The sequence below is a fragment of the Nipponia nippon genome, unplaced genomic scaffold, assembly GCF_047370975.1.
Source record: "Nipponia nippon isolate SJK-2023a ecotype South Korea unplaced genomic scaffold, ASM4737097v1 scaffold_6, whole genome shotgun sequence".
Classification (NCBI taxonomy): Eukaryota; Metazoa; Chordata; class Aves; order Pelecaniformes; family Threskiornithidae; genus Nipponia; species Nipponia nippon.
In genome coordinates this window covers 63,510,963-63,533,622 of record NW_028262380.1, presented here as the reverse complement: position 1 = coordinate 63,533,622, position 22,660 = coordinate 63,510,963, and the positions used below count along the sequence as shown (strand labels likewise).

General features: G+C 42.6%; 1 protein-coding gene across 19 annotated transcripts in view; it reads left to right on the top strand.

The window, feature by feature from the left end:
- The window catches only part of RASGEF1B (RasGEF domain family member 1B), a 220,412-nt gene that overhangs the window by 183,119 nt on the left and 14,633 nt on the right, over positions 1 to 22,660 (top strand). For 9 of the 19 annotated variants that reach the window (XR_015699942.1, XM_087737301.1, XM_087737304.1 and 6 more), the window contains 4 exons: positions 12,069 to 12,157; positions 17,598 to 17,780; positions 19,515 to 19,637; positions 20,654 to 20,791. Coding sequence is in view for 18 of the 19 variants with exons in the window: in XM_087737301.1 (XP_087593427.1) it covers positions 12,069 to 12,157; positions 17,598 to 17,780; positions 19,515 to 19,637; positions 20,654 to 20,791 (533 nt within the window). In the remaining variant the exon portion in view is untranslated. Of the gene's footprint in view, positions 1 to 4,708; positions 4,888 to 9,829; positions 10,021 to 12,068; positions 12,158 to 17,597; positions 17,781 to 19,514; positions 19,638 to 20,653; positions 20,792 to 22,660 lie in introns of those variants that run through there. The other 10 variants (XM_087737308.1, XM_087737307.1, XM_087737306.1 and 7 more) reach the window with 5 other exon arrangements.

The following is a 22,660-nucleotide window of genomic DNA, read 5'->3' as shown; positions in this document are numbered from 1 at the left end:
ACTGCACAGAAAGAGGTCACTTCAGTGCAAGCTCAGCTCAGGCCTTGAAGCCTGGGACTGATGTTGTCAGTTGTGAGAAGGTCTGTAAGAATTATGCTGACAAATTCTCACACATGCCTGTACGGCAGACAGAGAGCTTTCAGAAATTAAGAGCTTGTCTGGATTTGGGCAGTTCTTGCATTAAAGGCAAAACATTAAAGGCAAATTACAAGGAGCATATTCTTTCAATTTTCAAGTTCCTGTCCAAGGCTTTGTCACAGACTGTTTTCCTTCAATAGGTAAGAGTAACAAATAAAAAAGCTGTAGTCAACACAGAAACATGAGCAATAACATCAGATTTTTGTCCACCACCTTTTCAGAGGAGCATAAATAATTTTATCTGAATTTTGTCCTAACCTGAAGCAGGCACCTGCCATCAACACTTTTAGCTCCAATTGCTTAAATTCTGACAAAGCTGTAAACAGCTAAAATCAAAGTCTCATTACAAAAAAATCCGTTACAGGAAGTAATGTATGCTTACCAGTCAAGTGCCCTGAGTGCTTGTACATCTCTTGATCTCCACACATAACCATTGCACTGTCACTCCACTCCATCTAGACATTGAAGACTGTGCTTGAATCCTTCTGTCAAATCACTGAAGTATGCATTTAATTTCAAACTTGAAGCCAAGGCAATGTTTAAGTGATCTGCTGGACTGATCCCTCTAATCTAAATGTTTACAGTGTGAATTGAATTTGAAGCAGTTTTTTGAAAATTCAAAGTGGTCAAGAGGTTATAATAATTCTACCTGTGCAGGTGTCTCAATGATTTCAGCAGGAGTTCTGTGCACAGGTTTAAATGTATGCTAATATTGCCAGATTAATGCTTACTTTTGAATTTTAGACAATTGACTTCAAACTCTAACTCCTTCCCTTCCAGGGGGACTACTCTTTCTGTATGGGATTCTGCTGAGTACTTTTTGAAATGCCAAATATGTTGTGCACTTTTTACGTAACATGACTTCTACAGTGAATTAAATGCTACTTTTCATTTACTTTGACTTTCCTCTTCTTAAAACCACAGGTTAGTTTTGGCAAGCATTAATAGCTCTTAAGTGATTTGTAACCTGTTTTTAATATGATCCTTGTTCAAGTTCAAAATGAATAAACATAGGACTTAAATGAAACCTGATGTAACTTTCTGCTTTATGCGGGAAGTGCTACAAACCACAGGGTAAGGGTTGATGTGTTTGCACAGCGACAAGTATTAAAATGAAAAAAGAATGTGTATTGGCTGTTTTGTCTTAATTATTACCCTTTGATTATCCTTTGGAGTTACAGGAGGCAGAGAGCAGCTAGTTTAGCCAATTGTTTCACATTGCTCTGATGGAGAACTGTCCAGACAGTTACTTGCTGAAACTAGAGAGAATGTTATGCTTAAAATTCAGCATCACTTAACTGTTTTACAGATGTGCGTGCATGACCTAACCAGGAAAAGATTACTGGGTAAACGGAGGAAAGTGGTTTCTGGCTTATCACTTCGAAGTTATGAGTATTTGGCTGGGGCACGTAGCGCAAGCAACGCTGCATGGGATCAGGATAAACCCAGAGACTGGGGGGTAGGTTGTTTTATCAGTTGACAGATTTTCACCCACATAATGAAGTTAGCCCCCAACAGAAGTTGCATAGAGTTAACAACTCTATTCTCAGTATTCCCAGGCTTGGTGATTTTTCTAAAGCTTCATTTCCTCAAGTCATCTGAGGCCATTAAATATGCTTTTTCCCCACATTCTTTATAACTTCTAATTCTTATGTCTTGGAGAAACACTAGGTAGTTATGAAGATGTTGATTTGAAGCTTATTGGCTCAGCTACTGGTCACCAGAAAAGTAAACAAAAATATCTTGAAATAATACATTTTCATTCCATATAAGTAAATATTGAAATTTGGGGAGTTAATATCTTGCTTCTTCAACAGTTGATATTGGCATTGCTGTTTCAACCCACTTTTTCTGGAGTGGGTCTGAAAGCCCAGGAGCCTGGTTGAAATTAGCCAGAACTGTAGTTTGATGCATACCTGGGCCCAGAGATTTCCACTGTCTACTAGATACAAAAATCTCTTCTTTCTTAAAATCCAGTTTGTTTTGAAGTAATACATTCAGTTTTCACATTCAGATGAAAAATATGGTTTTATAATAAAGTAAAAGTAATAAAGTAATAAAGGAGATATATGATGAGCCTGTGGATGAAATTTTCCACAACTCAAATACCCAGTCAAAGCAGAGGCCTGGTTTGCAGTCCAAGTCTGTAGTCTGTATTTCTACCACAGTGGAGGGATGCATGTGAGCATCGGTCTAATTGGTTTAATCAGCCCCCATCTAGTTTTTTAAGTTTTGTTTGTGCTTAATTCCTTTAATCTGCATTGCTGTTGTGAGCACTACCATATCAAAAATGGGAAGAATAAATAAGCAAAGCATCTGAGCAATGCAGACTGGGCATGTTCTGTGTTTGAAACGTTGACTCATAACTGTACTTCTTACCTCCTTAAAATTTTTGATCTCCTCTCAACTCTTGCCAAGTTATTCATAACCGCTTGCACTACTGCAAATGAGGCCTGAGCAATGCCAAGAACAGCAGACAAATTACCTCGATTGCTTAACATGATACTTGACTACAGCCCACTGAGCTATAGCATTTGCCAGCCTTGCAGCAGCACAGGGCTGCTGATTCACACACAATGTGTTGCTCGCTGCACCACCTGTCACTCCTCTGGGGTAGTCCTCTCTGCTAGGGAGCCCACAGGCTGCCTTCACTCTTGTCAGCTTGCACAAAAACAAACCAGGATAAATGTGTCTGTACATGCAGTTACTTCAGTAAAATATTTCTGCTTTAATCAAAGATCATGTCTGAGAATACAGGAGACAAGGGGAGGGAAAAACCCCTCGAATATGAGAGGGGCAAAAGGAAAAAGGGAAAACCCTTTATCTGGATGAAGTCTAACACTTTTTCTAGTAGATTTCTTGTAGGTATGGCAACAAGAGTTGTCTGATGAAGAGAATTGTAGGCGTAAACAGGAATCAGGAAAGTTAAATAGTTTATTGCATTGGGAAACCTGTCACAGAGAGGAAATGGAGGTAGAAATATCACCGAGCAGAGCCTGAGGAAGATACGTACCACCATCCTCTGACATACTCACCAAAGTGTGAAAAGGACCAGGATACGTATGTAAGTGCTGTGACCTCTGACTTGGCATTGTGTCATCTTCCTTCAGAAATAACACTGCAATATAATTTCATTATACTTTACATGCAAAGGGACAGAGCGGGCTTTTATGTGAATCCAGAACTCGAAGACTTGCAAGTAATTTCTAGAATCCACAGTGAGATCACATGCGCCTTTAAGTCTCAATTCCAGAAAGGGAGTTGTGTGGGCAAAGGTCCTTTGTGCTGGGGTCCCTTTAGGATTGTTATCTTGCCAGCTCAATTATTTTAAAAATAGATTTTTAAAGTGTTTCTTTCTGGAGGCTGAATTTAAAGAAATGTAAGTGCAAATAGGCAGGATTGTGTGACTGCCTCCAAAATCACCCTGGCCAAAGAAACTCAGGTTTACATGCTCCTTCTATGCTTGTGTGCAGAAATAGTAGCCAGAGGCACCTGTCTTTCAAGTATTTAACTACCAGGGACGGTTTTTCTTCAGTTAGTGAAAGATGTGATGCATGTAGTACATGTGAAGTATGGGCTCTGACCTGGCTGCTGCCAGTCAGTCATAAGATCTTGGGTGTTCTGAGGGGTGGCTCCAGCTCGGTGCCCAGTCACAGTCAAAAAAGGAAATGGAGCATAGATCAGGAATTGCTAGGAGGGGATGGAGAGCAGGGAAAGTTGGTGTACTGCTCCCTAAATCTGAGGTTCACCTGCACCTTGAATTGTGTGTATGCAGCTCTGTTTCCCTCATCTCAGAAGGTTTTGAAGTACTGAAAAAAGGTTGGTGAAGGATAACAAGGATCATGAGATTTGGACCCTGTTCATGGAGTGACTGGGTAGACTTTTCAGCCTGGAAAAGTAGTCACTGAGTATGCTGTGCAAGAAATGGAGAAAACTCAAGAGTGCTCTGGAGAATGCATAGGAGCAAAGTGTTTGTCACTCCTTGCAAGAACAAGGGGACATCAGATGGAAGCTAGTAAGCCGAGTTCAAGAGAAATGTAGGACAGTGGCTCTCTGAGGAGCTGTAGTGGATCTGTGCAAGTCCTTTTTGAAGACTACTGTGGATACGCTTCAGGGGGAACTGGACGAGTACTGGAAAGAGATCTGCTGCAAGTCCCTGAACAAACAGCACCAGGGTCAGGAAATCCCCCGTGCTGAAAATACAAGCTGGGAGACTGCTTGTACGAAGTATCATGTATGCATGTCCTGTTCTTGCCTGTCTGTAAGCATTTGCTTACAACCGCTACTAGCGGCAAGATCCAGGGCCGGCTGGGCAAGCGGCCGCTCTCAGGCCATCTCAGCCGAGTCCGGTCACACACTGATTCAGCTCCAGGTTTGAAAACCGCGCCTGCGACATCTGCCCGCTGGTGGCACCCAGAGCGGGCTTGGCCAAGCCGCCCCAACACCCTTCCCAGGGGCCAGCTTTGCGGCCAGGCCAGGCCGCTCTCCCACTCCGCCTCCGCCGGCACCGGCGCTGCAGCGCAGGCGCCCCCCGCCTTTCCCGCGCTCCGGGGGCGGGGGCGGGGCGGGGCGGGGGAGCAGCGTCTCCCGGTGCTCCGCCTGCAGCCCGGCGAGTCCTGGCCAGGGAAGCGGCGGTGTGGGGAGCCGAGCCGAGCCGAGCCGTGTCGTGTCGTGCCGTGCCGTGCCTGATGCGTGCCTGTGGGCGGTAAAGCAGCGGCTGGGGCCGGGAGCGCCAGCGGCCACTTCCAGGTACTGTCCGGGGCGTCTGCGGTGCTCGAGTGTCCGTCCGTCCATCCATCCATCCATCCATCCATCCATCCATCCGTCTTCTTGCTAGCCCCGGCAGGATGGTCTCTTTCCTGCTGATGTTTATCTCCTTACTAGCTACCCAGTTCTGTACAGCCAGAGCTGCTCCTTTATGGGGCATCAGGATACTGGGGAGGGTAGAGAGACTTCAACCCAGCAGAAAAAGCACGTATTAAGATGGAACAGGGTCCTAAAACTGCACGAAGTGATCTTTCTGTGGCTGTAATCCTCGGGGTAGCTTTCCGTGTTTTTCTTTAAGCCCATCGGTTCGATTGATGGGTGCTTTTTTGGATGGGAGGGATGAAAAAGCACTGATTTGCCAGAGTGTGGTTGTAGGGCTGCGTAAAATGGGTGTGTGGGCGGGACAGGGGGGTGTGTGTGGTGTCACCCAACTGTGTTTATGAGCTTCTCTTTTGCTGGGCATCTGCTGTGTGTGACTGTGGTAAAACTTAAGGCCCCCGTGTTGAGTGAGGTGGGAGCAGTCCAGGGGCAGAAGGAGAGTAACGGCTGTGAAATGACCCGAGACCAATGTGTTGCTCGTCGGCTACATCTACGATGTTGTGCTTAGGACAGGCTGTAGACTAAGGCAGCCCTAACAACAAGCAATGACTCCCTGTCTGCCTGTGTGTAAAGCTAAATATATAGCACTGGGGGATGAGGAAAACTCTTTCAGAGGAGTTCCCCTGAATAAAGCAGAGGAGGGCTGACTCCTCTCAAAGGGGAAGAATGGCCTGAAAAATCAAAAGAGCCATGAACAAAGAGGTACTCTGTACCTCAGACAGACAGCTATCTGTCTAAGCGAGAGGTGTTGAGGAGGTTGCTTTCAGTGAGATTACAGCCGCGGTGGGCTGAGATAACATGCCATCTGTGGGAAATGGGGACTTGGGCAGGCAGGACTGGGTCTCTAGTCTGTCTCTTCATTTTGAAAGCCGAGAACAGCATTTGAGGGATGGGTCCCTCAGGCTTATCTTACAGTTTCCAAATGAGACGTCTTGGAGAGAAGCTAGTAATCAGCTGAAAATCAATGCTAAGTATACTCAAGACAAGTAGCTAACTGGTGAGCTTGTGCTGGAGAGACCTAATAGGTAAGACCCAGCTCTGATTTTGGATTACTGATCGGGATATCACTCCTTTAAACAGGCAGGACTGAAACAAGCCACTGTAGGTTTTGTTAACTCTTCGTAAAAGAGGAAAGCAAGTTCTGGTTTATCGGGGGTTAAGCTCACAGTGGTGCCACACACTGAGTGAAATGCTTTTTTGTATGGTACAATGAATCCCCATTGGTTCACATTCTTTCATGGTTTCTTTCTGCTGAGGTTCCTGGGGACAGAACAGTGTGTTGTTACTTGTGCTCCAGTTGTATGAGTTATCTAAACAGTCCTTTGGGAATGCAGTGGGTCACCATATGGTCTGCAAGGTGAAGACCTGCTGTCACACTGTGTCAGAAATGACAGGTATAGTTCAACACTGGAGCCCCATCAGTAAAGAAATGTGAACTGAAAAAGCTGAAAACATGGAAGTTTATTTTTGTAACTTGGAGTAGTTAAAAAGTGAGTTTTTATTGCAGTGAAGATAGGAAGGAGCTGTTTGTGGATCATATTGCCAGTTTGTGCTACGTCGCTGTAAGGATCTGGTGTTATGACACCTACTAGAGGTGACAAAATTGAGTGGGTGGGATCTTTCTTGGCTACCTTTGACTACATGACTATTTGGGCATTGGTGTTCCCTTTGGAAAAGTGCTGCAAAGCTAAAGGTTAAAACTTAGTAGAACTGGTACTCTCAAGCACCTCTGAAATGATCATCTGTGAAAGGGTTAAGTGATGTTTGAGGGACAAAGATGCTGAACGCTCCTGATAACAGGGATGCATTGTGGCTCTAAGCTTTTCTGAATATCAAGCTCTAGGTGTCTTGTGCAAAGAGAGGAGGTATAAGAAGTATCGGATGCTTCACACTCCAAAGATTTCCTATTGAAATCAGAGGGTTTAGAAGCTTTTCTTTCTACACAAGGTTGCAGTCAGTCAGCTAGTACTGATTTTAACTAGAGTGTCATTATGCTTAGAAAACGTGGTGGGAGCTCAGTCAAATGACTTGGGAAAGGGCCAGCTTGTGGTGCTCACTTCACTCTTGCACATCCTTGATGTGGGTGTGTCATTCTTTGCAACTGTGTACCTGGTCAGTTTGTAGAGCTCCTTCCATTAACTGTGATCCTTCTCACCCCTTTGGAGACATTAGTGTCAAAGCTCCAGCGTTGAGCAGAAGAGCTGTTATAGGAGATTTAATTTAAAGAGTAGGCTTCAGAAGACAGCCCTCATCTTTTGGAGATAGAGATGATCCGAACCATTTATTTCCTTGTATCTTTATGCAGTGTTCCTAAATGAAAAGCTAGTTTTGCCTTTGTCTCAACATATCTTCCTTTTCTTCAGTCATTGGAGCACTGTTCTGCTGTTCAGTACGTGGTTGGGCAGTGCAGGAAGAAGCTGTCAGTTGGAATAGGATACCTGTGTTTCAATGGAGACAGAATTTATGACTGCTCATACTTAAGCATCTTTTCCCAAATGTTAGTAGGTAAACAGGTGTACTCTGCAAGCACTGACAAGTGCCCTGTGCTTGGCGTGGGTTTGTGGGACCAAGTCACATCATCTAATGAACACTTTGCTAGAAAATGAGCTTGCAAGCAAAAGTTCCAGAGTGCATTTTGCAGCCACAGCAAGAACAATACATAATTGACAAACAGGAGGCAAAGACTCTACCTGAAAGCTATTGCTAATTTCTTGTCTATTACAGCTGCTGTGAGTATTAAAAAAACTAAATAACTACAGTGAGAAACATGAACGGATGGTATTCAGTATGGCTGTATTTTTAATTAGAAAATGAGCAGGATCATGGAAACAATACAGCTCAATCTTCCTAGGCGGTTCTAGAATAGCACTGCATAACTCAGATCCACGTATTCTGTCTATTTTGTTTTTGATTCATTAAAATGCATCTTCTCCCCAGAGTAAAATGTTCCCCAGGTCACCTGCCCCTCCTGTGCGGTCAGGTACTCTGCTTGCATCTTGTCACGTCTGGAAATAGGGCCAGAAATAGCAGGTTACACGCCAGTAGGGAGATGAGCCTGGGAAGCTGTGAGTCTGCATCACCCAGCACAATGAGATGTTTAGATTCATAAGCAATAAGACAGGGGATAAATATGCTTGACTCAGATTGGGGAGTGGGATATTTTCTGAGATAATTGCTCTCATTGATACAAAGCCAGGTGCTTTCCGCATAAAAGCAGCATGCTGACCTGACAGTACCTGCCCATCAGGGCTGCGAGTTGATCCTCCCTTAAACATCCTGCAGGGATTCAGACACTATTAGCCTGTGTTTACAATGATCCTTTCACAACCCAAGCTGGTACACGTTTGCTCAATACCATACCTACTGTGTGTTGACTTAATAGGTGTAATTTTTTCAAGGCAAGGAGACTTTGACCCATCGATTACAGAGACCAAGGGTCCACCTTCAGTCAAGCATGGGAACTGCTGCCGGGTCTTAAAGGCTGACACAAACCAGCAGATGCTGCGCATGAGTGGAGGAGATTTGTGCTATGGCCTTGCCTAGACTAGGAAAAAAACTATTTTCAGTCAGTTTGGCTAGACTGTTCTCCTTGATTTCCCAAGGAGCCCGTCAAGCTGATTGGAGCCAACTGTTTTACAAGTCACCTATACCACAGACCTGGCTCTGGTATAGAAACCACTGGCTGATATTCAGCCCAGGTGTAAATGGGTGTGAGGCAAATATAACTGATCTGGATACAGAGCTGTACTTGCTTTCATAACTGCCAAAGTGGGACCATCCCTTTTTATCTTCAACCTAAACATGCAAGGTATATTTTTGTTGTTGTGTGTTTTTAACAGAAGTATTTCTACTGCAGAAACTCTACATATACTGCTTTCAACCTGCTGCGTGTCTGTAAGTGTCAGTAAAAATTCTGCACTGTTCATGGAAACATAAGGTCTTAGTAAATGGAAAAACAGAGATTATGTGAACTATTCACCTTAAACCAGCATTTTTTCTGCATCACCTAAATGGACAAGAGACTTGTGGCGATGAGGTTTTAGGTAGAACCAGTTAAACAAAATTAAGTACTGTTATTTAACACTATTACAGCTTGGTGCTGCAAATTATAATTTGGCTGTCTATTATGATTATAAAAGGGAATGGTGCTTTCTTCTGAAGTGTAGGTTTCACCAAAAGGCCAAGCATGCATTGCAAGGAGCAACAGCTTTTGGATTCGGAAGATGTCTTGCTTTGGTGAGGTTGAAGAAGGAACCATGCCAAGAGAGCTTCATACTTAAGGCTAGTACTGTGCCTCTGGCATTAATATAGTATGATATACCTTCTGTACACCTTTGGAAAAAAGATCTGGGAACTTAATGACAGAAAATAACCCCACACTAATCCCTCTTTGTACTGTCAGGCAGAGGAATGCAGTAATGAGAAACTGAGTGACTTGACTAAAGCCACATGAGGAGCTTGTAGCAGAGTCAGAAGCAGATCCAAGCTCCCAGCTGCCAGGTCTAAGCACTGAAATGATGTTTTTTCTGTTGACTGTGAACAGATGTGTGAACAGTTCTTGATGAAGCTGGTGATCGCTGTGAACTAGTTTGGACCCACACTTAGCTACTGACCATGCAGATAGAGAAAGTGTATCTTTTGGCCTTGGTCACCTGAGGTGGGTTAGGATTACAGAGGTTTACATCCCTGTTGCATAAAATGGATCATATTCCCTAAGGTTAGTAGGAGTCTAATACCACATTGAAATCAGTGATACTCTTCTGATGATAGTGTAGGGGAAACTGTTCCCATCTTTATTGACAACATCAATTTTCTGTTTCTTCAGTTTGAAGTATGCAGCAACACACTACGGAAATTATATCCAGTGTCAGGGTTCTGATTCACTAGTGAGGATGGCATAGCATGGATGACATCGCAGGTCCCAGCTGTCCACGCCACCCCACGCCCCGTTCCTGGACAGCTGAGCCACAGTGAATCAGCTGCTGAATCACTCGGTTTACAGCATGATGTTTTGAAGTAAGTCATCACTGCTGTTTATTTGCCTTAAAACTCCTGACTGCAAACTGCAGCAGTTCATCAGCTGATTGATGAGCAGCAGCTCAGCTGTCCGCTCAGCAGCGCAGAAGTCTGGGATAGTAACCTCCTCAGATCTGTAGAGCTCTGCACCTTGCTGGTGGGATGGGAGCCCTGACAGAGCCAGTCTGCAGCTGGCTGAATAGAGAGGTGGGCCTTTTATGACTGTAATATTTAAGAGCCCTCTGTTCTCAACAGAACAAATGGCAAAACTCTTCTGTACTTCACTGGGTGCAGTTAGGGGAATGCTGTGTACTTCTAAAAACCCTACCCTGCTTCAGTAAGTTAAAAAGGCATAAAGCCTTAGTAGCGTGCTTGTGTTTTCTTTGCATTTACTATACTTGTACTCTTATTTCAAAGCTCTCGATTTTGCCATCAGGAGTTCCAGCCAATTTCTTAACACTTTGTGCTGGCCAGCCAGTAGGCTGTCTGCCTTTGCTGATGGTATTTGATTTTGAATGAAATTTAACACGTAGGACTGAGATCATACTCAGCTTGTGCATTGGTTTGGTTTTAAACAAAGTGCTTGGAGGACAATCCATTAATGAATTTTTCTAAAGGAAATAGATCAGGGGGGTGTTGTTTCTTAATGTGATCCCAGTATTGGTTGTCTATCAAAACTTCTTTGCTTTCAGTCCAGCTGTCTGCTCATAAATTTTGGTAGAAAAGAGTAGCTATATGCATTGTCTGTTGTTTAAGATGGGCGGTATTTCATTGCATGCTTTGGCTGGTCTGAGGCCTTTGTGCATCCTTTTCCATTTCATTCATTCTGTAAATCACTTGAGCTTTACAGGAGTCACTATGGAGTGTGCAATGGGTGGAACTTTTCTAGAATCTCTCGTGGCCTATGTCATATAGTTACTGCTGTGCTAACCCATCATGTCACTTGTAACAGATACTTATCCTGTATGACTCATGTTTTAAACTTCTTCTCTGAAACTGGGAAAAAAAAAAAGATGTGGGATTATCTAAGAGATTTACAAGGCTAAAAACCCCCACATTTATGGGAGAACAGCCTTATTTTGAACTAAAAATGGAATTAAAATGTTAAAAGGACATCATCCAGATCAAGAAATTGTCCATAAATTAAAAAATAACTTACAAATGCACTTAGTAAAAAGATTAATCAGTCAGTGATGGAGCACACTTCATATAGTGTCTTTTTTAATAATTGTGGCTTCCTTAGGTTTAACCTATACATAGAAATCTCAGCTGCGTTGTGATCATGGTAAGGTACAAGTGTGTTGAGAAAGCTAATGTGTTATATGTGTGGTCTTTTCATGTTCTGTGTTTCAAGGCTGCTGCTTTTTTGTGTCCTGCAATACAGACAAATCGTTCCATGTGTTTTGGTTGGAAGGAACATATATCCTGTCCTCTCCCTTGGCCTGGGTAATTTTCCTGCAGTTGGGATTTTTGCCATGATGTAGTTAGCCTGTGTGTGCTTGTCTGCCACTGCAGCAATGCTGTGGCACGGCCACCCTCAGCATCATTAGACTCGTGTCATGCTTCCTGCCCCACAGGAGAAGAGCATAGGGAAAGGGTAGAAGGGGGGTTGGTTCTTGGGGCTTAAGCAAGGGACATGGATTTGCAGCACATCGGCATCAAGAAGTTTGTTTTCTTCCCTTTTTCCACCCTTGCAGATTTTGAGAAATTCAAGGCATTCTTAAACCCCCTGCACTTTTCCTAATGCTCCCAAGCATACACACAAATGCATTCATATCCATCACACTTTTGCAGTTCAGTATCCAAGGACTTCAGTTTCAAGTGATTCTTACTTAATTACTTATTAATTACTTAATTACTGTGCCAAAGTTCTCATACGTGAGTGATCAGTCAGCAGTGCTGCATCTGACCTTCCTGCATCATCAGCTGAATCTATTTATAGATCCAAGAACGAGTTCCTTGGCACATTCAGGAGGAAAATGCCTTTCATTGAAATTCAGTTCCTGGTTTCTTCTTCACTTACTGGAGTTTTTCTTTTTCCTTTGCAGCCTGTTGCCTGGATAATCTTTTGAGAACTTTACAAAATTGTTCATCCTCTGCTGTTTTAGTGAAAATTAAGAAGTATCTCAAGGCTCAGGTGGGTTTGTTATGCCTGCCTCGGGTCTTTGCTTGTGCTGCCAGAGACTGCAATTCACTGGTCTCTGCTGTGTGCAAGATGTATTTGTACTTTTATGTCACCATCCAGCAGTACCACCTATGGATAGTTTTAGTCCTCATGTTACTCTGTGTTGGATTCCTTCTGAGTTGCTCTTAATCTTGCTCTCGATTTCAGCCAGGCAAAAGCCCATGTCACTCCTCTTTCCATCTCCTATGTGAATATGAAATACCATTCTGTACTCTGCCTCTTACAAGATACAGTTAATAAGAAGTATTTCTAGGAAGGAACTGTAAGTGCTGAACTCACACTGCCAGAATTGTATGGCAAATTATTCATGGAAGAATGGAAGCAAGAAGACTTGAGCTGGGATAGTTCTGTGATCTTAGTTTCTGCAAGTAAGGCATATGAAGCACGGATCTGGGAGTTTTTCAGGTTTCCTATCTTCTCAATAGCTTGAGCTGTAGAATATCACTTTACCTTTCAGTGCAAAATACAAATGCTTTGTAAGCAAAGCACACATACGCAGCTGTATGGAATGCAACCAGTGGCCTCTGTCTGGTATGCTTTTGTTTTGGGTAACCTGGGTCATTGTCTAAAATACTCCACACTTTTCAGAAACACTTAAGAGAAAGCTGAATGTTGCTGGCAAGCACCTAATCCTTACTTCCTTTCTGTATGTTAAAGCCAGGCTTATTCTGACTTGCTCAGACTTTCCCAGATTGGTGCAAGCTGTTAAGATTCGTAGTCCTTTCCCCAGCAGTCTTTTGTTTTGCCATACCTCAATTTTATAAGCGCATCCTTAAGAACGATGGGGGATGGTAATCACCTGCTAAATGCGGTTTGGGGCTTCTGACTGTATGGTGAAGCAGCTCGGAGGGAATGTAATTGCACACTGAGGTTTGCATCTTCTATGAGGTGTGCCTTGGGACTCATAACAAATTCAGTCACCATTCCTCTGGTTGAGGGATGTAGTATGGGAGATACCTGTACATAACATAGGAGCTGAAAATATTTGGCAGTGGCTTTAAAGGCACCTTTTGGGGCTACTACTGAACCCCTCAGTGGGTGCTTCTATAAAGGATACAAGCTGTCTGTATTGTTGGTTTTGTTTTATATACCTGACCTGCAGACTGAGCTCTTCAATGTAAATTAAAAGAAAACAAACCAATGCAACCTTCCACTGTTGCTAGTAGAAAACATTTTTTTTTTCTGTTGCTGAACATGGAGGTTTGGACAAGCACTTAGCAGCCTGGAAGCTACATCTGATTCCTTTAGTTTTGCCAAACTGGAACTCAACTCCTCCAGGAAATGGTGGGGTTTTGAGCACATTGTCTTTGGCTCTGGCTTTCTATTTACACTACTGTTACTGGGAAGACTGAGACTTCTTTCTTGTCAGAGGATACTCAAAGTCAGAATTTGGACCTTAATGCCCAAGATTTCACGTTTTCCATAATGATACTAAATGCAGAAAAAATGTTTTATTCCTTTTTCCACAATGCAGAGAGTTATCAACTTCACTCTGTCACAGGAGGACATCACTGATAGAGCCAGGAAATTATTTCATTGCTCTTTCCTTCAAGTCAGATCTTTAACCAAAAAAAAAAGCCCCTCTTTTGCTTCTTGTAAAAAAAAAAAAAAAAAGGGGGGGGGGGGGAAGAGAAGAGAGAAAAATGTTTTCCATGTTAGTGGTAGCCAAGTGTTTCCAAAGCCCAGTTAAAAGGTTCCGGTTTTAACTCTCAGGATGATTTTCACTAGAATCATATTTCATGTCTTTTTTCTAATTCCTGCTTGTCAGACATTGTATTGCTGTGGTTAGGTCCCAAGATACCTCTGCTCTATATGCAAAGGCTTTGTGGAACAGGTTCTGCTCTGTGACCAAATTTCAATTGCACTCAAGTTATTCTGAAGGCAGGGTTTGGTATTATGTGTTTAGCTCCTGAGCTAATTAGAGCTAAGCATGCTGCTTTGTGTCTCCACCTCCATATAAAATACGCCAGAAGAGTCAAGGTCAAGGTAATAAAGGGGTCCTGCTGGAAAAGCACGTGTTACATGAATCATCCTGTTGACTATGCTATATTTATCTCTGTCACACTTTGATATCATCCCTTTTCATCACATGGAGAACGTGTCCTGTGGTCTTGTTCACTTTGCAAGTGAAATCCTCAGTGTCTGAATGTGGAGCATACAGAACAGCTTTTTGCTAGTACAACTTGATGTCTCACTGAAACAGAACTGAACCATCTCTATCGAGCAGCTTCCAGAAATAGATAGCAAACAAGTGAGCCAATATGTACCTTTCAGGGCCAGACTTTTGGTAATTTTATTTTATTGTTATGAATCAGTATATCTATTAATGACATGATGACTTTTATTTTCCTCTTGATGAGGCACTAGGAGGCTCTGTGTGTCTCAAATTTAGTTTTGTCTGAAGAAAGATCCATGTGGTCCTGGGAGTAATTTTGTGCTGAGAGTTAGGGGACTGCAAGCTTCAAAAAGGTCTCATTCCCTTTGGGAGTTAGTTATTAGAATTTAAGCACTGCCTGCTGACCTTCTAAGAAGCCTCGTATTTTCATGGGCAGTTGGAGAAAAACACTTCTGTGATTCACACCTTTTTCAGTTCTTACCATGCTAGAAGTTAGTGGTATTGTAGAAGTGGAGGTTTTCCCCAATCATTGTATCACCAATGAAATGAGATACTACCTGAGTCTGCTTTGGGTGGTGAGGGTTACATGAAATCACAACTAATTGCTGGCTAGGCTGGCTAAAACACTCTGCAGATTCCAGTCTCACCCTGAATTGGGCTGTTTTGATTAATATGAGATCTGGATTGAAACAAATACTCTCCTTGTTTTTTTACAGTTCCAATATTGATGTCAAGTTGTTTTGCAGACGCAAACTAGCCTTTCTCACTTTGTCTGTGGAGTATTACCTTGGAGCCACAGGCCTACAAACGTTTGGTGGGTGGCAGTGTTTACACACTGTCCACTACCACTTGCCTTCTGGCTGAATAAATTTTGCTACAGTAGCTGAAAAGACTTGTGAATTTTGGTGCAAACAGGACATCCTTCAGTGTCAGTGGGCTGCAGAATATTTTGGATTTGTTCAAGTCTGTGGTTTGCAATTAAAACCTGGTGAGCTTTACATAGTATGAAAACCTAGGAAATGCCGCAGAAGGTTCCTGTCAGCTCCTTAGTAATATTTTGTTTCTTAAACTTTGCTAGCCTTGCAAAGCGCCTGAAAGACCAAGAGTCTTTATGCATCAGAATGCTTTATCGTTGCAGAGCATGGCCATGGTTGGGTTGCATCTCACCTGCCCAGTGATTTGAACTCTGTTGTACGGGAACCTTGTTTTGTTCAGTCCTGCACCTCGTGCTGTTATGCTGTGGCATGTGTATTTACTTTATTTTTCTCTTGTCCCAATTCATTGGGCTGGATGGGATTTAATTGCTGGTTGAACAGCTGCAGAGAGCGACTAATGTCACTTTTCAGACATGGAGACTCCTCACTCCCATTTTGATGCAGATATCTTTTGGCATCTCGCAAGGCAGGATTAGCACAGGTCATGTAGGCCAGGAGGCTCTCTTCACTGTCACTCTCTGTCTTTGCAACCGTTTTTGCCTTTCTCTTACTGTGTACTTACTGAATCCCTCAGTCTTGTGCTTGTTTGAATGCCTCCGATGTCCGGACATGCTGCCAGCAGCAGCAGGTCTGTGGCTTTCTATGTGGTGCTTCAGGTCCCCAGGAATCTGGCTAATAACTTAATATCTTCTCATCTCCACTGAGCTCACTCTGAAAAGTGCTTTGTTGTGAGTTGCGGAGCACACAGATGGCAGCACACTATTTATCTCCAGGCTGTCACATCACTAATTGTTCTCAAAATGGGGTGCCTTCACACACTGGTGTTCGCTGAGGTTTGTGACTTTAAAGAGCCTTTTCCCAAATAGGATTTGATACAATGAAGAGAAAAGCAACAGCATCTGTACTTACAATCATGGCTCAGAAGCATTAATGCTTTTCTCAGGCACACACACATGCTCTGTCAACACACGAGCATGGCAGCCTGTGGTATTGTCTTCTCAATTTGATCTCCCTTGTCTCCCAGTTGTGGGGAGGATGGGAAGCAGTGCATTTGATCTGTCTGGTCCCCGAATGCGGCTGGCCCATTAGCACTCATAGCCTAGTAACTGCTGTAGTAGAGTTAAAACCAGCACATCTTTGTGGCTACAATTAAGCACAAACTTACCTTACAGTGAAGGCTATAAAACCTAGGTTCCTCAAACTGACAAGAACTGCTACTCCCAGAAGGCAGGGGAGGGGGGAGGAGAGGGAAGGAGAGTATAACTCAACTCTCTAGTAATCAGAGAGATTTTATCTTTTGGCCTTTTCACACACTGCATCACCAACAGAGCTCTTGGGTGGTCATAGCCCCCTTGCCACCCACCCACTACTCTGGATGACTGAACAGCCTGCAGCACTGGCTGATCTTTTCCTTGGTAAGACATTTTTATTGCACAGGCTTTAAGATGCAGACTGATGAGTAATTGCTTTATTTTTCCTTAAGTATTAAGCAAATCTGAAGCTGAAAAACACAGGGACGGATTTTTCACATTGTCACAGAATTTGGAGAGAGGGTTTAACAGATCTCTGACTCTGCTCACATCTTTGATATCATTGGTGAACTTGGAAAACATTGGTAAGCAACTGTACACAGGCATATTTTTCCAAATTTCTGTGGAGCCACTCAGAAAGTAGGTGGAGACAGATGTGCTGAGGCATCAGACTTTAGCCTGGGTCACACCTGTCACAGTGTAATTGGAAAAACCCAGCACTGATTTACCAGGGTGGAGTTGGGAAATTGGAGCTTTTGATTACAGCTGTCGTGTCGCATGAGGAGACTGTCCTCACATGTACCCTCTTCAGGGTTTCACTTCAGTCTCTCTTTCTGCACTGACTGCAGCTCTGTCAGCCCATGACAGCCTGAACATGCTTCCCCATCAGAGTGCTGCTCTTAGGTAGCTACTGTCAGGATTTGCCCAAAGTTGTCAATGAATGTTATGCCATGTCCCCAAAAGCTTTACAGAAAGCTTGAGTTCCCAAAACCTGTCAGGATTCTTGTATGCTCCTTTTAACTCTTAACCTTGACCTCTTATCTGTAATTTAATGAAAAAACAGCAAGATACAAAAGAAGTGCCTGGCAATTGCAATAGACAGGCAGTGATGAGAGTCTGCATTGGCCCTTTCTTGAGAAATCTTCATGGGCTGGAAGGCAGTGCAATCTTTACTGCTTTGTGCAAGCAACTCAGGGTGTGATGCTGGGTTTTCTTCCTAGTGCAGTACTATCTCTGGAGTGTAGAAAGCCTCTTACATTGCACCTTACCTTCTGGTAATTATCCCGTGTCTCTTTTGTGTGTCTCCTCAGGCAAGGATGCCACAGACGCCTCCCTTTGCAGCTATGTTTGACAGCAACAGCCACAACAGGAACCTGTATCAGTCAAAAGAGGACAACTGTGGAGGGCTCTATTACAATGACAACAACCTCCTGTCGGGGTCTCTGGAAGCTCTGATCCAGCACTTGGTACCCAATGTAGATTACTATCCTGATGTAAGTCTGTATACGCAGCTAACTATATGGCTAGGCCTGATACATCTTGTAAAGGGGAACTTTCACATGTGCAGCAAAAGCAAGTGACTGATCAGCAATGATAGGATAAATATATGCTTCATGTGAGTGTAACATGCAGTACCTCACCTAACCTAGGAAGTCTAATTCTTTATTGCTCCTCTTGTGAGGTGCGCAACCCTGATGACTCATTTATAAAGTAAGTATCTAGTGTGGCTTACTGTTTGACGGAATGTGTGTACCATTGACCCTTAAAAATCTGTCAGGCAAGCTGAGGAGAAAGGCATGACCACCGGCGTGACAGGATGAATGTATTTAGTGTAAAAACAAGCAGTTTTTAATGCATATTTCCCATTGCTCATCTGAGGTCCACATGTGTCTTGCAATTAGCAACTGAACTGTTGAACTAGTACCACACTGTTTGGAATCAGCAGAGGCTGGACATGAGAACAGGACGTTTGTCATCACTTTTGTCTAGATGCATCCATGAATTGAGACATTTTATATAATTCTTAGAAAAGAAGAATGATATCAAAAGGTCGGGGGGGGCAGTTGGGCCTGACTGAGGGACGATGAAACTGTATCTCTGCTTGTTGAAAGGCTCCTGCTGAAGATATAACTGCTTATATTCAGCTTCTTTTATTGTCATAGATCTATTCATGTCTCCAAGACAGGATCTTTTTTAACTTGTGTCAGAGTTAACAGCAGCACAGGACTGTGCTTAAGCTAATGCTTATCCATTAGTGCTTAATGTAAAATATAAACGTAGCAATTTAGACACCAATTGGTCAAACATGATGATTTATTCCAAGTCCCTAGAACTAGAACATTGTAGAGTCTTTCTTGTGGGTGCCATAGGTACTTAACTACTGGCAGTGTGGGGAGTGGAGTGGATATTTTGAATATCTATCTCACAATGAGTTCAAATCATGATATATGGAAAATTAAAGCAAAATAAGGAGCCTCTCCTTATAACCTCAGAATGGGTTACTAATTTTTATTCTGTAAAATGAAGCTATGTAGTTCCCTCCGCTTTCATCCAGGAGACAAGTGATGCTATGAGAAATGAACAGTATTTGGGGACTCTTAAAGGAAGTACAAGGTCATAGTGTGCAGTTTACTGAGGTCAGACAGGCAACCCAGTGTAGTAAAGATGGTGTATGTGGTGAAATGGAGTCAACTCAACAATCGGGTCAACTGGCATCTTTTTTTGTTCTTTTTCTGAAGACTATTTACTTTCACTAGCAACGTGGAAGGAGACAGAATTTCTCTGTTGGTATTCTAAGTAGCTTGGACTTGCAGCATGAATTTTAATCCATTGTTGGGCTAGAAAGAGTTATGTAATCTGGTCATGGCTCTCACAAAGGTTTACTGTAGAGCAAGAGAAGATGAGCTGAAATTTTATTCTGAGTAATTTCACATACTAAGCTTGTAGTAAGACTGTGTGCAACAGGAGAGCTAAACCAGTCCTGCCCTGCCTTGTTTTGGTTAAATCTTTCATAACTTTGCTCAAGCATGAATTTATAACACTGATTCTGCAGCAGTGACAAGTGTTAAATTAAATGCTTACTGCTGTAGTAATAGCTCTTGGCACAGCCACATGCAGAGTTTTCTTCTGCAGATAGTAAAGTATTAGAAACTGATTTGTCAGGAACGCATTCTGAGAAAATATAAAACTGGTAGTAATTTATCCCTTTCTCTTCCTCTTGTTTGCAGAGGACATACATCTTCACCTTCCTTCTCAGTTCACGCCTATTCATGCATCCATATGAGCTCATGGCCAAAGTCTGCCATCTGTGCATTGAGCAGCAAAGACTAAGTGAGCCTGGCCTGGACAAGGTAAGATCCTGCACTCTCAGGGACTCCTATTAGTTCCAGTCAAATGTCTCTACCCTGCCCACAGCAAAATATTCCTACTCAAGAGAGTCCTCAATAGGATTAAACAGGTTGAAAATCTGATACAAGCAACTAGAATTAGACCCTTTATTCACTGACATTCATGGGAAATTTCCACACTGCTCAGCCTGTCCTCTGTGAAGACTGTTGCTGCTGCTGCACTGTTTGTTTTACCAATACATGGGCCAGAAACAAAAGTGCTTGCTGTTAATGATGTATCCTGCACTGGCCCTGCAGTGGTTGCTTTTGTTTCAGGGTTCCGAATGTCTTGATGTGTAATGCCAAAATATTGGAAAGACATAACGATGAATTAAGTGCGTCAATGGGAATTACACTGACCTGTCTCGCATACTTAAGCTACACTCTTGCTATAGTCTTTGCGGAGTGGCTTAGATTGCTGGCCCCTTTGCATAGGAATGCATGGGTTTTTCTGTGTCATGTCTAGAGTTGAAAGGGGGCAGGATGATTAGATAGAATTCAGATAGCATTAGAGAGTTTCAGATAGAACCTCCACCCGAGTAGAAAATTACACAAATTAAATTAAGATACTTGAATAATTCCACTTCTTTCTCACTATAAGGTATAGTGTGTGCATAAGTCTTGGCAGAACTGAAGCTTATCACTTTCATTGTTTGTAGTTAGCCATAAGTTATGGAAACACTAATAAATGTCTTGCACTGAGACACTCCTGATAATGAGGGGAATCATTCTAAGATTTCCACCTACCTGGGGCCTAATTTCCAGGTCAGTTAAGCAAATGAGAGTCTCTTCATTGGCTTCAATGGGTATTGGCTCTGGCCAGTAATCCAATGCTGAATTAAATTAAGCTTAAAAGTTTAACTCAGCTTCGTACCCTTATGCTCCACAGTATCCTACGGAAGGGAATTCTGTTTCCTTTGGGTTAGATATGTGCTGTATTGCTGTTACATGTAACATTCCTCCTTACCGTTTTCAAATAGAACCGGATACGAAAAATTGCACCCAAAATCCTACAGTTGTTGACTGAATGGACAGAGACCTTTCCTTATGATTTCCGAGACGAAAGAATGATGAGGAACTTAAAGGAGCTGGCACAAAGAATAGCCAGTGGTGATGAGGTAAGTTGTCTGTACACAAAGTTATTGGATAAAAAGGCATTCCTCTAATACTTTGATATTGCAGGTTTGTTCTTAATGACATGATATGGCTCTGGGTGGCTAAGCTAACTTATTATGAAGGTGGTGGTAGGCAAAAAGTTCTGTCCAGTACCTAGGCCACACAGCATAAGCAGATCCTTTTCAAAGCACAGGCAAGGTTCACTCCATCCCTAAACCCATGATATAACTGCATATTGTGCAGACAGACACAACTTGGTGGATGTTAGTATTTTTCATGTTAGTGATTCTGCTTGGAAGAAGCTAGACACTTGGAAGCCATGCATATCTGAGAAATCCCTACCAATGATGCTAATTTCTTTGATTTGTGTGAGCAAGGTGTGTTAGAATCAGGCCTCTTGACCTGTAGGTCAATGGAAGAGTTATAGCAGGCTTGGGAAAAAGTTTCTAAAAGAAAAATGGTCCAGGAAAAATTGTCATGAGCTTAAAGCATCAGATATGGACTCAGAGGAAGTCTGTCATATTCCTTCCTCTGGATGGAGCACACAAGGAAATCACTTGACCTTTTTCTAAGTCCCAGTTCTCAGATGGAAGTAAAGTTTCATGGAGGTATTATGAAATATTTTGATGCTTAACTGATGCTTGTCTTGTAAATACTGAAATAAACTCAGCCAAAAGCCAAGGCTTATATTCACTTAGTGGAAAGGCAATTAACAAGGTTTCAATAAGCAGATCATGTGCAGCTGGCATAATACTAAGATTACAAAAGACACTGGAGTGGCATTTGGAAGAACTATAAACGCAAAGAGCAATTGCTAAATGGCATCGTGTTTCTAGGGTTCCTCAGGAACGAGGATATGGACGAGGCAGTAGATGGCATGTTAACAAGCATGTAGGTAAGCTTTAATGGGAGGAGTTGCGAGTGCTGCCAAAGGCCTGGAAAGATCTTGAGAGACTGTAAACAAGGATGGAAGAGAAGAAACCTAAACTGAATTTGGAAGCTGAAATACATTTTGATGTTGTGAAAGTGGGGAGGGACAAAAGAAGACAGAAGAGAGTGAGATACAGTATGAAATACAAATGAAAAAGATACCAAATTTGATGGGCAAGCTTAGAGTTGCTGCAAGATAGCTACATGGTGCTTTGGACTGTGGAGAGGCAATATGTTTGTCTTCACTGTGGGGATGACAGGAGGCACTTTTCCTTGTACAGTGCTCCTGCACTGTTACTTTGTTTCTGGGTACTCTTAGTAGAAAGATAGGGAACTGAAGTTCAGTTCAAGGAAGAATAATAAGGTTGAGGACTCATACCCACTTGAAAAATACCCACTGGCACAAAAAGAGTGAGCTGTTTAGCCTGGGGCAAGTTGAGTTGGTGGATGCAAGAGTGAAATGGCAACAGGGAAAGGTTGTCTACAGTGAAGTTTCTGGCAATACAGACAGTTTAAACAGTGAAATCATTTATTGAGGGGAAAGGTAGATGTAGAAACTGCTAGAAAATGAGCGCTATGGAGCAATCTTACTCTGGCAGCAAGCTATAGATCTTTCCTAGCTCTAGCTTTGCGCTTTTTTTGACTTTGGGATTTCCTTTAGAAAGACAAAGGAAAAGCAAGCGCTGCAGTAAATTGACTTGCGTTATTGTGAACTGCTTGGAACAGTAAATGGCAACTTCCTTGACCTTGCTTTTCTACAGATTGCTTGGCTTTGTATGAGTCATTACCTTGAAGGATACAAAAGAAGCATTGTTTCCTATTACTATTCACTACAGCTCTTCTACTTCTAGCTTCTTATTCCACTTCCCGAATTATCGTGCTCCAGTACTGTTAAGAGCTATCAGTAAGAGTCCAAGTAAAACTGTTCACCACACTAACAT